Source organism: Papilio machaon, chromosome W (assembly GCF_912999745.1).
Source record: "Papilio machaon chromosome W, ilPapMach1.1, whole genome shotgun sequence".
In the NCBI taxonomy this organism is placed as follows: Eukaryota; Metazoa; Arthropoda; class Insecta; order Lepidoptera; family Papilionidae; genus Papilio; species Papilio machaon.
The window spans coordinates 264128-278339 of record NC_060015.1 but is presented as its reverse complement, the minus strand read 5'-3'; the positions used below and the strand labels follow the sequence as shown (position 1 = coordinate 278339).

General features: G+C 46.5%; 2 protein-coding genes across 2 annotated transcripts; both read right to left on the bottom strand.

Moving 5' to 3' along the window:
- Nucleotides 1-8838: 8838 nt before the first annotated feature.
- LOC123723307 (spermatogenesis-associated protein 21-like) lies at nt 8839-10971 on the bottom strand. Its single transcript, XM_045685891.1, has one exon. The coding sequence runs from the start codon at nt 10969-10971 to the stop codon at nt 8839-8841; it is 2133 nt and encodes a 710-aa protein (XP_045541847.1).
- Nucleotides 10972-11404: 433 nt separating this feature from the next.
- On the bottom strand, nt 11405-13259 carry LOC123723306. Its single transcript, XM_045685890.1, has 2 exons — nt 12217-13259; nt 11405-11535 (listed from the first exon to the last, which is right to left on the bottom strand). Exons 1-2 carry the CDS (start codon nt 13244-13246, stop codon nt 11405-11407), a joined length of 1161 nt encoding a protein of 386 aa, XP_045541846.1. The 5' UTR covers nt 13247-13259.
- Between the last annotated feature and the right edge of the window lie 953 nt (nt 13260-14212).

Below are 14212 nucleotides of genomic sequence, written 5' to 3'. Positions count from 1 at the left end.
AAATATGTAGAGCATACGTGATATGTAGCAGGAAGTCTAAAAGATTGGGGCGCACGTAACACACACACACCTATGAGGATCGTGTAAATGCTCATGCTTGGTCATGCATCTAAGAACATATATAAGGCGAAATACACATCAAATAAACCTCTTCCGTTACCAGCATTAGGTGGTTTTATTTCCCCGTGCTCCGCATTGGGGGTGCACCGTTGATTATTGCCGGTGCACCTCCCGTGCGAGTTGTTTTGTATATCCGCAGTCAGTCCCCTATCCGGGGCCGATTTAGGATGTACATGTTGGTCCTTCGAGCCGGATTTGAACCAGCGACCTATGGATCTACAGTCCACTCTTCCGTTACCAGCATTAGGTGGTTTTATTTCCCCGTGCTCCGCATTGGGGGTGCACCGTTGATTATTGCCGGTGCACCTCCCGTGCGAGTTGTTCTGTATATCCGCAGTCAGTCCCCTATCCGGGGCCGATTTAGGATGTACATGTTGGTCCTTCGAGTAAAACGAACGGCGTCCAAGGTACAGTCGCAGATTCCATAAGGCAAGCAAGACGACGTCAACCAGAATTGTCGAGGTAAGTACCTTACCACCACACATTACCTAACACCTCGATCAATTAAAAATAATGCTAGACCAAGTTTAGCGTCGTAATATTAACACTAGATTTACCAGACCAGTCATTTAGACTGGTCGTGCAATTTCAATTCAAAATTCCTACTATATTACACATTTTTTTTCAGAACTGATGTTATGACTTTTGTAGCTATAATAAGAGAGTACGTTTTATAAACTTAATGTTATTTTATATACATTAGTAACAAATATAATTTTTGTTGTTGACATTTATACCAGTACCAGTCAAAATGACAGGTTGTGTTTGTATGAAAAAATGTATGATTTTGGGAATCATGAGACCGATACAGTACATATAGCACTGAAGCGTTTTTTGTTATCGTCTTTGGAGTCAACTTTTGCAGGCAGACAAGTTCGCTTTAGTCTCAGCAGTTTGGGATAAATTTATTGAAAACAGTAAAAATTGCTTCAAACCGGGAGCTTATATTACCGTGGATGAGCAACTTTTTCCAACAAAGGCCAGATGCAGATTTACTCAATATATGCCAAACAAACCCTCAAAAATTTGGCATAAAATTTTGGTTGGCGTCCGACGTAGAGACGAAATATGTGGTAAATGGCTTTCCGCATTTAGGAAAAGACGAAACACGAAATGCATCAACCCCCTAAGCGAATTGATCGTGATGAAACTTCTTGAACCATATACCATGAAGGGTAGAACTGTAACAACTGATAAATTTTTTACAAGTATTCCTTTGGCGTTGAAATTACGATCTAAAAACACTTCATTCAAAATGCATCAATGCTTCAATGCAAATTTGCAAACTGAATAAAGACAGTATGACACGTTTCTCAATGTTGCTGTACCAATCTAATGGATGCACACTTACTGTTTATAAGAGCAAACCTAATAAAAAAGCACTAAGTACAAAACATAAACACTTCAAAATTTATAAAGCTGCAAAGAAATTACCTGAAACCGTATCGTTTTATAATAATACCAAATTTTTATTTTTTATGTAAATTTTTTATGCACCAGTCATTTTGACTGGTCTGGTAGAATTAGGTATATTCAAATCGCTGGTATATCTAGTGTTAATAATACATGTGCACAGCAATAATTGCTTTATAATATTGTAATCGTGTAATAACTGCTCATGAAATATATTCGGGGGTAGTTATTATGGGCGTTTGTTAAAGACCCAACAAATGACTAATTAGTTGAAAGAATTTAGTATCGCAGAAACCTTATAAATTAGTTATTTCATTGTAGCTGTATTGGGAGTATAATGTAGAAATGAAAATAAATAAATAAGTTGCTTTATGGAGTAATTGGGTAAGATTATATAAGTACTTTGCGCGGTAATTTGCTGAGGCGCAAATAATATAGCAAATTGTGTTAAAAATTTGCTTATGTCAGATAAAACGTCGATCGACTGCAACCTCAGTGTTTTTAATCAAATAATTATATTCAAACGTAAAATACCTTTTCTGATAAAAAAAAAGACAACGAGACACTAGTTAAGCAAACATGTGTTTAAACAATTATTCTGGGACTAATTGATATCATAGTCATCAATGTACTTGTTATGGTTCACCAATAAGTATGTATCGCCACATTGCCCTTGGTATAAAGTACTTACACTACTGTATATAGGTCAAGATTGCAGTTTGCAAGCCTACACATAATAAATTTACAATAACCATGTGTTGCCATATTCCGAGCGAAGGGATAGTCACGGTTTGTAAGGTTGACGCAGGGTTATACTAAACTACATTCAAGTACCATCAAAGTGCTTATTAGGAATATAAGGTAAAAAAAAAAAAAAAATTAAGATAGTTTTATGACTCAAAACCAATGAGAAATGTTTATTCAGAATATACTCGGTTAATTGAGGTAAATATGCACCGAGTATGAATTAATAATTGATGCATAAAGAAACTAGTTACCAGTCGTCCTTAAAGTCGGTGATGATCATCATTTTATCATCTTATATATAAAATTCTAGAATCATAATGTTAGTTACAATATCTCAAAAGTGGCTTGTCCGATTTATTTAGTAAATGTTATATGCATATTCAGTAGGTCTTATAATCGGCTGCTATCCATTCTTTCATACTCCTATTAAGGTGTTCGCGCGGACATTGTCGCGGACGATAACTAGTATGGTATAAAGGATTTTATACTCACGCAGCTTACATGTTAATATGAAGTGTTACAGTACATATCAGTCTACCTTTACCAATATAATTTCCAAATTATCTTGAGTTGGCTTGTCTTGTGTCATAGGCCTATTGTATCTACGAGTATTAGATTTAACGATATATGTAGTTCATTAAAGAGGGCTCCTCGTTTGGTATATATTTGGAAATGATAATGCAAAGGAGACCATGAAAAAGGGCTTATTGTGTTAAAAATGTTCAACAGTTGAAGTGTAGTATGAAAATAGTAATAATAATACAGAGTGGTTTTGTTTACTTAAAATGATTACGGCATCAACATTGTCTTAGCTCCTTAGCTCGGTTAACCTGTATTAAAACGTGCTTCGTAAGATGCATGTCACTGTATGTGTTATATTCATAATATTATTAATAAATATTTGTATAACTGCAGGAATGTGAACAAACGTTGGTTGCTAAGTAAGTGTTTCCAGGGGTTAAAATATGCATTGTAAGTATGAGATGTAAGGTTTTTGGCAGTCGTTATTCTCATTGAGGATCGCTCTGCAGGCGTTCTGGTTTATTGAATATATGTAAGCCCATCAGTAACGACGTAGGCAGAGAGAAAGCGAGAGAAGAGAGCCCACCAGAGACATAAGGACATGTTGTAGTGTTAAAATCATTTGTAATAATGATGAGTCTAATTCAATATTGGTGTAGGGTTTGTATCGTTAGTAATTGATGCTGTTTCGTGTGAATAGATTTACAGTTATAAATTGTAGCAGATGTACAACTAAACGTAATTCTTTTCCTTTTTTCTCAAGGTATTTTAGGAAAATCACACTTATAATGTGTATGACGTTACTAGCCTGTATAAGAATTCACCTATCCTCAATTATAGACATCCATCCTCAATTAGGAGACAGCCTGAGCACATGTAAGTATATTTTCTCAATATATAGAGATAAGTGGGCGATTTGTAACTTAAAATCACTTAGCTACTAAGTATTTTTGGTAAGTACGCTCTTAGCACGTAAGGGTATAAACACGTTTATAAAATTATGGATGCGTTGAGGACGCTATAAAATAAAATTTTATTGTAATCCTTACTGAAAAAAGTGACTGACTGACTGACTGACTGATATAACAATGCAAACGATAAAAAGTAAATAAACAATCGGTTTAATGAAGACCGGCAGCCTTTTTAACAAGTGTGTACTCCAAGTAGGAGTCAACGATAAACGTCAACGTACTACGATTGCTTACAGAGCAATACAATCATAGTTTAGGCAACGTAATAAGTTAACAGAGCACATATTACATACTTTATTTTTATTTATTTATTTGGTTTATCAACAAAAGTACATGTGTTCATACATCACTTTTAGACACTATTACAACAGGTTTCAGGTAACATGTAATTTCACTTACAGATAAACACAACTTGTATAATGTATCGGTGCATAAACAATCAAGTAATGAAACAAAAAACTATCTATGTAAGTAAAGCAATTAAACAAACAATATTAGAGAAATGATCAAAGTTAATTTAAATTAAGTAGTTATTTTTAAATGAAACCACAATTAAAAACGCGTATAACATAATTTAGAAAAGGAAAACAAAACAAAATAAAATAAAATGTTAGGTGTCTGCAACTTTATGAGAATTCAATACGCCGACGATTTTTGATTTAAACTTTGGTAGACTATCGTGGAATATATCGATGGAGCTATCTTTGCTAATAAAATATTTCAGTAATCTGCTCAACCTCGGGATTAGAGAATGGTGGCCCAAATTTGATTTATATGTTCTGTGAATGAGGATAGACTTTGCGTGACGTGGTAAGCGAGTTGGGACATCAAAGGAAAAACGACTAAGCAGATCTGAATTATCTAGTAGATTGTTTAATAGCTTGTATAAAAATAGCATGTCCTGTAACGTGCGCCTGTCAGATAACTTCATAAGGTTAAAAACTTCAATTCGGTTGGTATAAGGCATTCGTTTATTTAGTCCATTAAAATAGAAAAAAGTAAATCGTCTTTGTATAGACTCGATACGGTCTTTATGAGCCTGATAATTAGGGTTCCATACTACTGAGCAATATTCAAGCCTGCTTCTTACGAGTGCCGTGAACAAAAGTTTTTTAGTGCCTAGGTTTTTGAACTCCTTGCAGTTTCTAAATACAAAACCCAACATGCACCTTGCAGATTTACATATGTTTTCAATATGCTGATTAAAACTTAATTTGGCATCGAATGTGACACCTAAATCACGGACTACTTCCTGTCTAATTAGAGGTACACCATCGATTTCGTAAACTGTTTGGAACGATTTGCGATTTCGTGTAAATCTTATATAAGAGCATTTCTGAGGATTCAAAGCCATATCATTTTTACGGGACCATTGAGCTAGTCTATCCAAGTCTTCTTGGAGAGCCCTACTATCACTAGGCCATCTTATTTCTTTCGCAATCTTTAGGTCATCAGCAAAGACATAACATTTCGACTCGTGGATGCATTCTAGGACATCATTTATATAAATATTAAATAAAATTGGTCCCAGTATAGATCCCTGAGGGACACCTGATGTAGATCTATAAGGCTGTGATGCATGGCCTTTCACAACAACGAAAGATAACCTGTCTACAACATATGATGAAAGCCACGACAGTACTGACCCTTTTTTTTTTTTTTTTTTTATAGTCAGGAAATGCGTTTACGCACGCCTACGCCGGGCTGTGCAATGGCGTAGGGAGTGTGGGACTCGCCGGCCACAGAAGGTGACCGGAATACCCACTAAAACCTGACTGCCCTCTAACGCATTATGGCGGGCGCCACGGGAACGCTTTTGCTTTCTTCCGTGACCCCGCCTGCGTTATCGCCCTGAAGGGGCCACCCTCTCACGCGTGGTTTGTGGGGGGAAGTACGGCGGCGAAAGCCCGCCTCCTTCTCCCCACTCTCCTGCGTCTGAGCGGGGGCGCGAGGGGATTATCCTCGCGCTCTCGCTCCCTTTCCTCCTTCTGCGAAATTACTATTTCGCAGAAGGAGGAAACCGCCTCCCATGACCCCTCACTGCCCAGCATGGCGCTAATTACACCTGGGAGTGAGAGGTCATCACCAATCGTCGCTGCCAGAGTGCGGCGCTCTTCGGACCACGCTGTGCATACCTGAAGGGTGTGTTGCGCGGTGTCCTCATCAGCGCCGCACTCGTGGCACGACGCCGTCTCTTCTCTTCTGATGTGGTGTAGGTACCGCCCGAAGCAGCCGTGCCCTGTTAAAATCTGGGAAAGTCTATAATTCATTGCGCCGTGGCGCCTCCCGCACCAGTCCGAGAGCCGTGGGCGTATGGCCTCTATGGTGCGGGCGCCGTATTTGGCGTCCGCTAGGCCAGCAGCCCACAGCTCTATGGTCGTTCGCTTTCTCTCCGCCCGGGACCGGGCGAGCTCCTCTGGAGCCGGGGCTTCGCCCCGAGCTCTCTGCTCGACCCGCTCCCGGTACGCTTCGGCCAGCACACCCGCTTCTATCTCCCACGGGGGAGTGCCGGCCAAAGCGCAGGCCGCTGCATGGCCAACCGTGCGGTAGGCCCTGCATGCGCGCACCGCAACGATGCGCTGCGGCCTGCGGAGGAGGGCCCTGTTTGACGCGTCAAGAGCTTCTGCCCATATCGGCGCGCCGTACAGGGCCATACTGCGAACGACCATGGCATACAGTCGTCTGGCCTGCACGCCCGGACCTCTCAGGTTCGGGAGGAGCCTGGCGAGGGCGGAAGCCGCGCCGACGAGTCGGGGGGTTAGCGTCCGGAAGTGATCTCCGAACCGCCAACCCCCATCGAGGATAAGGCCAAGATATTTGATCCGGGCCTTAACCTCGACCTCGTCCCCGTTGATCCGGAGGGTCGCTCCTGCGGGCACTCTCCACCTCGGCCCTTTGAAGCAGAGGGCCTCGGTTTTGTGGAGTGCCACGCGGAGTCCGAGCGCCTCGATCCTCCGGACCAACAGGGTGGCCCCGGCTTCCGCCCTCCTCTTAACTTTCCTCCAGGTGGTGTCCCGGACGGCTATCATCGTGTCATCTGCGTAGCAAATGACAGCCATCCGGGGCAGCACCTCCCCGCGGATGGCCCAGTCGAAACCGATGTTCCACAGCAGGGGTCCTAGGACGGACCCCTGAGGAACGCCGGAGGCCATCCGCCGCTCCTCTCTTCCCCCCCTCCCCATGTAGGACACTACCCGCTCTCGCAGGTAGTGTCCCACAATCCTCCGGAGATAGAGGGGCAGTTCATGGTACCGAAGTGCCTCCTCTATAACTCCGAAGGGGAGGGAGCCAAAGGCGTTGGCGATGTCGAGTGACACCGCCATCGCCCCCTGTCCCCTCTCGGCCGCATCCTCCGAGAACCTTTTCAGGACGGTCAGGGCGTCCAGAGTGGATCGCCCGGACCGGAACCCGAACTGGTTCTCGGAGAGCTGCGGCCCTTCCGTCTCCAGATGCTGGATGATCCGGGAAGCCAATACCCTTTCGAGCAGCTTCCCGGCCTCATCCAGCATCACGAGCGGCCGGTGGCCGGAAGGAGAGTCGACGGGGCGACCCTCCTTCCTCAGCAACACCAGTCGCCCCTCCTTCCACACCCCGGGGAAACGCCCCTCCGCCAGACAGTCGTTAAACAGTGTGCGGAGGCGCTCCCCGAGGTGTTCCAGCGCAATGTGTAACGCCTTACCAGGCACTCCGTCTGGCCCGGGGGCCTTACGGGTCCCCCTGAGCCGGCCCGCCGCCCTGGCCATTTCCTCCTTTGTTATCGGGGGTGGGGCGAGGGCGGCAGACCGGTTCAGCTGTTCGTCGTCGTCCGCCGGCATGTCTCTTGTCATGCGCGGTGGTACAAAAGAAGGGCTATCCGGGAACAGCCCTTCGACCACCGCGCTAAGGACCGCCGGCTCCATCGTTTCCGTGGGGGGCGCCACCTTCAGCTTCGCCCGCACCATGCGGTATGGGCGCCCCCACGGGTCTGCGTCTAGAGTCGCCAAGAACTCCGCATAGGCAGAGTTCTTGGCGGCCTTGATCGCACTGGAGAACGCCTTCTTTGCCGAGCTCAGCTCGGTGTAAAGGCGCTCCAGCTCTTCCTCTGTTCTGTTCCGCCGTCTGCGGCACCGGGTGAATGCCCGTCGGGCGGCGTTACTGGCGGAGCGCAGGGCGGCTAGGTCCTGCGACCACCAGTACACACCTTTCCGGGGCGCGAAACCACGTCGCGCCCTGGGCATTCCGGCGTTGCAGACGGCGGTCAGATCACGGCGAAATCTCACCGCCCTCTCGTCGACCCCCACCGTTTGGGGGGGTTCCTCCGCCCATGCCCGGACGATGGCGGCTTCTTCCGCCAGGTCAGGGTCGAGGCGCGAGAGTTGCCACTTTGGGAAGCCCTGGGCGCCTCGCTGTCCTGCCGCCGCCGTCCGGGCTTGTGACCCCTGGGGCGCGGTGGAGACCCTGAACCGGATGTACAGATGATCGGACAGGGTCTCCACCTCCTCAAGGACACGCCAACACGATATGCGTGCACCGATGCCGGGGGTCGCGAACGTGACGTCCACGACTGATCCCCCTTGTCGGCGCACGCACGTGTTGGCGTTGCCTTGGTTCTCCGGAACTAAGCCGATCATGGCGGCCCAGTCCCGGAGAAGCGCCCCTTTCAGGTCAGTGATGGAGGACCCCCACGCTGCGCACTTAGCGTTGAGGTCCCCCATCACGATGACCTGGGCCGGTGATGCTCTCTGCACAACCGGCTCCAGGCCATCCAGGAACCTCTCGAATTGCCGGAGGTTTCTGTTTGGGGAGAAGTAGACTCCTATGAGTACTACTTCTCCCCAGTTCACCGCCACGTAGCCCGCTCCTCGCTCCCTGAGGGAGAGGGGTTGTGGGCTCGAAGGCGGCACCACTATGGCGACTAATCCCTCTGTGTCCCCGAACCAACTGGGTTGGGGGGGGACAAAGTAGGGTTCAGCCACGACCGCAACAGCAATTCTCCACTCTGCCAGGCACTGCATGAGCAGGTCCTGTGCCCGGGCAGAGTGGTTGGTGTTCGTCTGTAGTAGGTCGAAATGCAGGTGTCTTGGCATTAAAATATCTGCATTTCTTCCTCTTCAGCCATACGGCTGCCGTGCGGTTGGGGCTGAGTGCGAGGCACTCTGCTCGACGACGGGGCTTTGCCCTTCACCGACGGGGGTGTGCACTTGGCACCCCCCATCACATGTGAGTGTGGGCGCCCCGTCGTTGCACACACGGTGCATTTGCAGGGGGCCTCGCACTCTGCCGACTTATGCCCTTCACTGCCGCAGCGGAAGCAGAGACGCCCGTTCTCTGCCTCCGTTGGGCATAGCGCGCGAGTGTGGCCCAGCATCATGCATTTGTAGCATCTCAATGGCTGGGCCTCCACTGCTTTGACGGTGGCCATCGTCCATCCGATGGCCACTCGTCCCGCCTTAACGACTGCCTTAGCGGCAGTCGCTGGGCACTTGACCAGGGCGGAGCCGCCGCCCCAGAAGCTCGGCCTGATGTTGCCTACTTTCATGGAGCTGGGGGGACACCCGCCGACCGATGCCAGTTGGGCCGCCACTTCCTCAGTGGTCACCGTGTCATCCAGACCGGTGATCCTGAGGACGGCCATTTTGGTTGGGCGGGTGATGTCCGCCCAGCTGCCTACCGCCTCCACCAGGGCGGCGGCGAGGCGGTCAGCGGTTTCCTCGGGGGTGGTCCCCCCGACCTCCATCAGTTTGGAGCCGGTCATGCTCGTGCGGATCCTGACCGACTCCAAACCGAATTCCCTCAGGGATATCGAGGACCTGGCCTTCGCCAGGACCTCAGTATATTTTGCGTCAGTCGTGGCCCCTTCCGCGGTGGTCATGGTGGCCCCTTCCTTGAGGGTCACCACTATGGCCGCGGTTTTTGGGGCCACGATTTTAACGGCCTTTGGTGGGGCCGGGGCGATCTGCCGGGTTGTTCCGGCTGAGGGGGGGGAATTAGCAGCGACAGCGGCATTTCCCCTCTTCTTCCTCCGGACAACCTCGGACCAGGAGTTGCCAGCAGTCCCCGTCTGGGTTTCCCCCTCTCCACTTGTTCCAGCGGTTGGGGGGGGAGGAGTCACTTCTGCCTGTCCTGCCCCCTGTTTTCCCTTGGAGGGAGGAGGAGGCGGGGGGGCAGTCGGCCGCTTTGCGGCGCCCTTCTTCGGCGCCTTCTTTACCGCCCTGGGTGTGGGCGCCTGGGGTGGCTGGGCTTCCCCATCCACCTCCATGGCGCCTTCCACGAGCCCCGATCGGGACTTGTGACGGGGCGGCGGCGGCTGCCGTTGGTCGGCACGCAGAGGGGGCCTCATGACGGGCTCAGGAGGAAGGCGCATCTCCAGGTCTTGTAGGCGGGCATTGATCATCCCGCCTACCGACTGCAGGAGTTGCCCCTTCATCTCCTCCATGGCGCATCTGAGCACCTCCTCAAAGTTGGGCTGCTGGGGCCCTGTCGCCTCTCTCGGGGCTGCAACGGACTTCCGCTGCGACTCCACGTACGCCTGTTTGAAGGCACGCAGCTCGTTGCGGACAATATCCAGCTCCCTTGAAAGGCGAGCATTGTCCGCGCGGAGCCTGCGCTGCTCTTCATCTGGCGTTATATCGCGAAGGCCCTCAACTGCCTCGATTACGCTTTTGGTCGCCCGGTTTATTTGCCCCCATATGGTACCTTTTAGGTGGCCGCTCTTCTTAATTTCCTCCTTTATTTTCTCCACGCTTTTGAGAGCCTCCTCGGCGAGGGCCTCGACCGTGCCCCTGGATAGGGCGCCGGGGGTCCCATCGTCGGAGGTTTTTGCAGAGGCCACTACGGGGCTCGTCTTCTTCCCGCTTGGACGGTAAGTTGGGTCGGGGTCCTCCCCCTCACTATCCCCCCCATCAGCCAGGTAGTCCTTTGCCTCCTTGAGGAAGCTGTATACCCCTACCGGGCGCCTAACGCGGCCCCTCGTCGAAGAGGAGGCCACTTTATGCGCCACGGCCGGGGCGTCCTCATCTGCGGATGTAGCGGCCAACGGCCGTTTATGGGTCGTTCCCGTTCGGAACTTTGATATCAAGCCCGCTGACCGCGGCTTACCTCCCTTGTTTTGCCTTGCAGCGTCCTCGGTGCACGCGGCGCCCGCGGCTTCCAGCCGGCGCCCGGAGGCGCCCTCTTCCTCTGAGCATGTGTAGTCCGACATGGAGGTGTCCTCCCCCATGTCGTAAATCACTTTGCTTTTGCTGTTCATAGCGTTTGTAAACTATTCATATGTAAAGTTCTATAACGCTAAAAACGCACTTAAACACTAAAAACTTAACTAATTTGGTCTCTATCCACACTAAAAACTATCCCGGTCGAGTTGTCTCACTGAGACGCATCTCCCGATATGCTACACGACGAAATCGAAGCACTTTTTGAACTTCGTCAAAAAGTGCCACGCCCAAAACGACCGTTATAACACTAAAACACTAAAAACTTAACTAATTTGGTCTCTGCCCACTACGTATTATATACCACTAGATGCGCCTCGCCGAGACGCATCTCCCGATGTATAACACAAGTAAATCTCTTCACTTTTTACCACATTTAAAGATTTTAAATGCGGAGCGACACGGAAACGATGCACACGGTACGGCAACCGGCGCGCGACATCACGACAGTACTGACCCTCCAAAACCAAAGTTAGCCAGTTTTTCCAAAAGTAGCGAGTGATTAACTTTATCGAAGGCTTTGGAGAAGTCTGTATATACTGTGTCTACTTGGACACGAGAGTCAATTGATTCTGAAAGAAAGGTTACAAAGTTGGATAAATTAGTGGCAGTAGATCTACATTTAGTGAAACCATGTTGTGCATCAGAAATTAATCGCTTAACATGACAAACAAAAATTGGACGCAACATGGCTTCCAACATTTTCGGCAAAACTGAAATCAGTGAAATTGGTCGATAATTCGTTATATCGCTACGGTCGCCTTTTTTGTAAATTGGCACAATTCTGGCTTGTTTCCAGATGTTCGGATTGGTTCCCGATTTTAAAGACTCATTATATATGATACTAACAGGTAGCGAAAGGGGTTCTGCACACCTTACCAAAAATATAGGAGGCAAATTATCAGGGCCAGTACCTTTGGTTAAGTCAAGTCTTTTTAGTTTCTTAAACACCTCGAATTGAGTAAATTGGACAGAACAAAGAGAAATGCTAGAAATCTTGCTATTTGCGCCACCACTTGTTGAATAATTAACATCATATACTGAAGAAAAATGTTTCGCAAATAAATTACATATGCCAACTCCATTTGATGCTATTTGGTCACCTAGAACCATTCTAGAAGGGTAGGTGTTCGGAGATTTTTTTAAGTTTTTTAGATGGGTCAAAAAATATTTCGGATTTTTTGAAATATTTGACTCAATCCTTTCAATGTAGCGCTTATATTCTTTCTTAAGTAGTTTATTACAATGCTCACGTAGGTTGATTAATTCTATATTATCAAGAGGATTTTTGTACTTTTTATATTTCATTCTAGTTTTATGTTTAAGTCTTAATAAGTTTATAAGGTTTTTAGTAAACCAAGGTGGATATCTACTATTTCTAGGTTTAGATTTGGGTACGTATTTTTTTATTACATTGTCTAATTCAGAATAAAAGGTCAATAGCATTGTATTTACGTCGTTGCGCTTTGAAAGGACATCTATCCATGCGATTCTGTTTAGGTCGAAAATTATGTTGTCATAGTCAGCTTTATAAAAATTATACCTCTCATTATAAATCTCCTTAACTAATTGCTTTTTGTAGGAAATTACTGTAATATTTAACGGTGGGTGGTGACAACCAACGATACTAATAGGGTTACTGGTTTCTTTAATTAAAAGTTCAGTTGTGTTGCATAAAACGAGATCTAAGATTCGCTGGTTAGAGTTAACAATGCAATTGAACTGGTTGAGGTCATTTTCCGCAATAAAATCAACAAACATTGCATCTAGGCTACTGCTAGGGTTACCAGTGGGTTGCAAATACGATACTCCCGGTTGTTGGGACCACGTAAGGTTAGTAAGATTGAAGTCACCTGCCAGTAGTACATGATCATTTTCTCTCATGACAAAGTTCGCATGGGAGATAAAATCTTCTAATTTATCTTTAGTGACGGGAGGTGGAAGATATACTGCACAGATTGCGATACGAGTAGGTTTACCCGAAATTTTAACATCAATCGTCACCCATAAATCCTCACAACTACTATCCCACACCATCATACGATGCGATGATATGTCATTACTAATTGCTATTAAAACTCCACCCCCGTTCTTACCTTCCCTATCTCTCCTATAAACGGTGTATCTACTATCAAAAATTTCTCCATCGAAAACACTATTATTCAGCCAACTTTCAGTCAGAATATAAATATCATAATTGTTGTTCAATATATTAAGTTTGACTTCCCGACATTTGCTGCGCAGACCTCTAACATTCTGATAATAAATTTTTAAATAGTTCATAATTAACACCTTACAAACAAAAACAATATGTGGTTCCAAATTAACGTAGGAAGCAAATAAAAATAATAATATGGAACTAAATTAATACAGATAATTCTTAATAAATACTGTACGCTAAGTCAGTGACTTTAACTGGTCAGCTTCACGGATAGTTATGTGCTCTGACGTCTCCGTTTTCCTCATGAATATGCGACTATTTTTTACCCAAACGAATTTGTAATTTAGTTTTTTCGCTGCTTCTCTGGTCAGGGCATGTAATTTTTTAAGTTCTGGAGCGAGGTGCTCAAGCACATAAATTGAATTTTTCTCACCTCCGTAACCAATATGGCTGGTGTTCAATTTGTCATTGCGGTTCTTCCTATTGTACTGCATTACACTTGCGAGGAAAGCATCTCGACTCCGAGGACTCGCAAAAGTAACCACTACAGAGCGCGGTCGTTTGCTTTCTGGATTCATTTTGGCAATCCTTGTACACTTGTTTATATCACTTTCGGCGAGCTTATTACCAACCACTTTGGCGATTTGAGTAACGACGTTTATCAAGTTTTCTGCTTTATGTTCCGGCAAGCATTGAATTTCTAAATTGCTTCTTCGGGAGTACTGCTCGAAAATACTTAGTCGATTTCCTAAACCTTTTACTGTACTTCTCAGCTTTTCGTTTTCCTTTTTCAAATCATCATATTCAGTTTTTATATGGGTAATTGATTCCTTCATATCATTGAATTCTTTAAATATTTCTTTGTATTTTTCTTCAATTATTTTGGTCATCCTCATCTCCATATTGCCCAGGAGGTCATCCATCGTTTCTTGCATTATAGCCTTAACATTCTCTAACGTTAGGCTATCAATTGATTTTGCGGCCATATCGTTTTTATTACGTCGCATGGTAACATTAGATGTGGTGCTATCTTGATCAATATCGAAGCCGACAGTCCGTGTCAGGGAGATAGGACCATCAGCTTTCGG

What these genes read in the sequence shown, in the direction of transcription:
- LOC123723306 (XM_045685890.1), bottom strand. Translation starts at nt 13,246, where the DNA reads ATGAACTATTTAAAAATTTATTATCAGAATGTTAGAGGTCTGCGCAGC. An exon ending in TATAGAATTAATCAACCTAC is followed by an intron (nt 11,536 to 12,216) that starts GTGAGCATTGTA and finishes CCTTTCTTTCAG; the next exon opens with AATCAATTGACTCTCGTGTC.
- LOC123723307 (XM_045685891.1), bottom strand. Translation starts at nt 10,971, where the DNA reads ATGGGGGAGGACACCTCCATGTCGGACTACACATGCTCAGAGGAAGAG.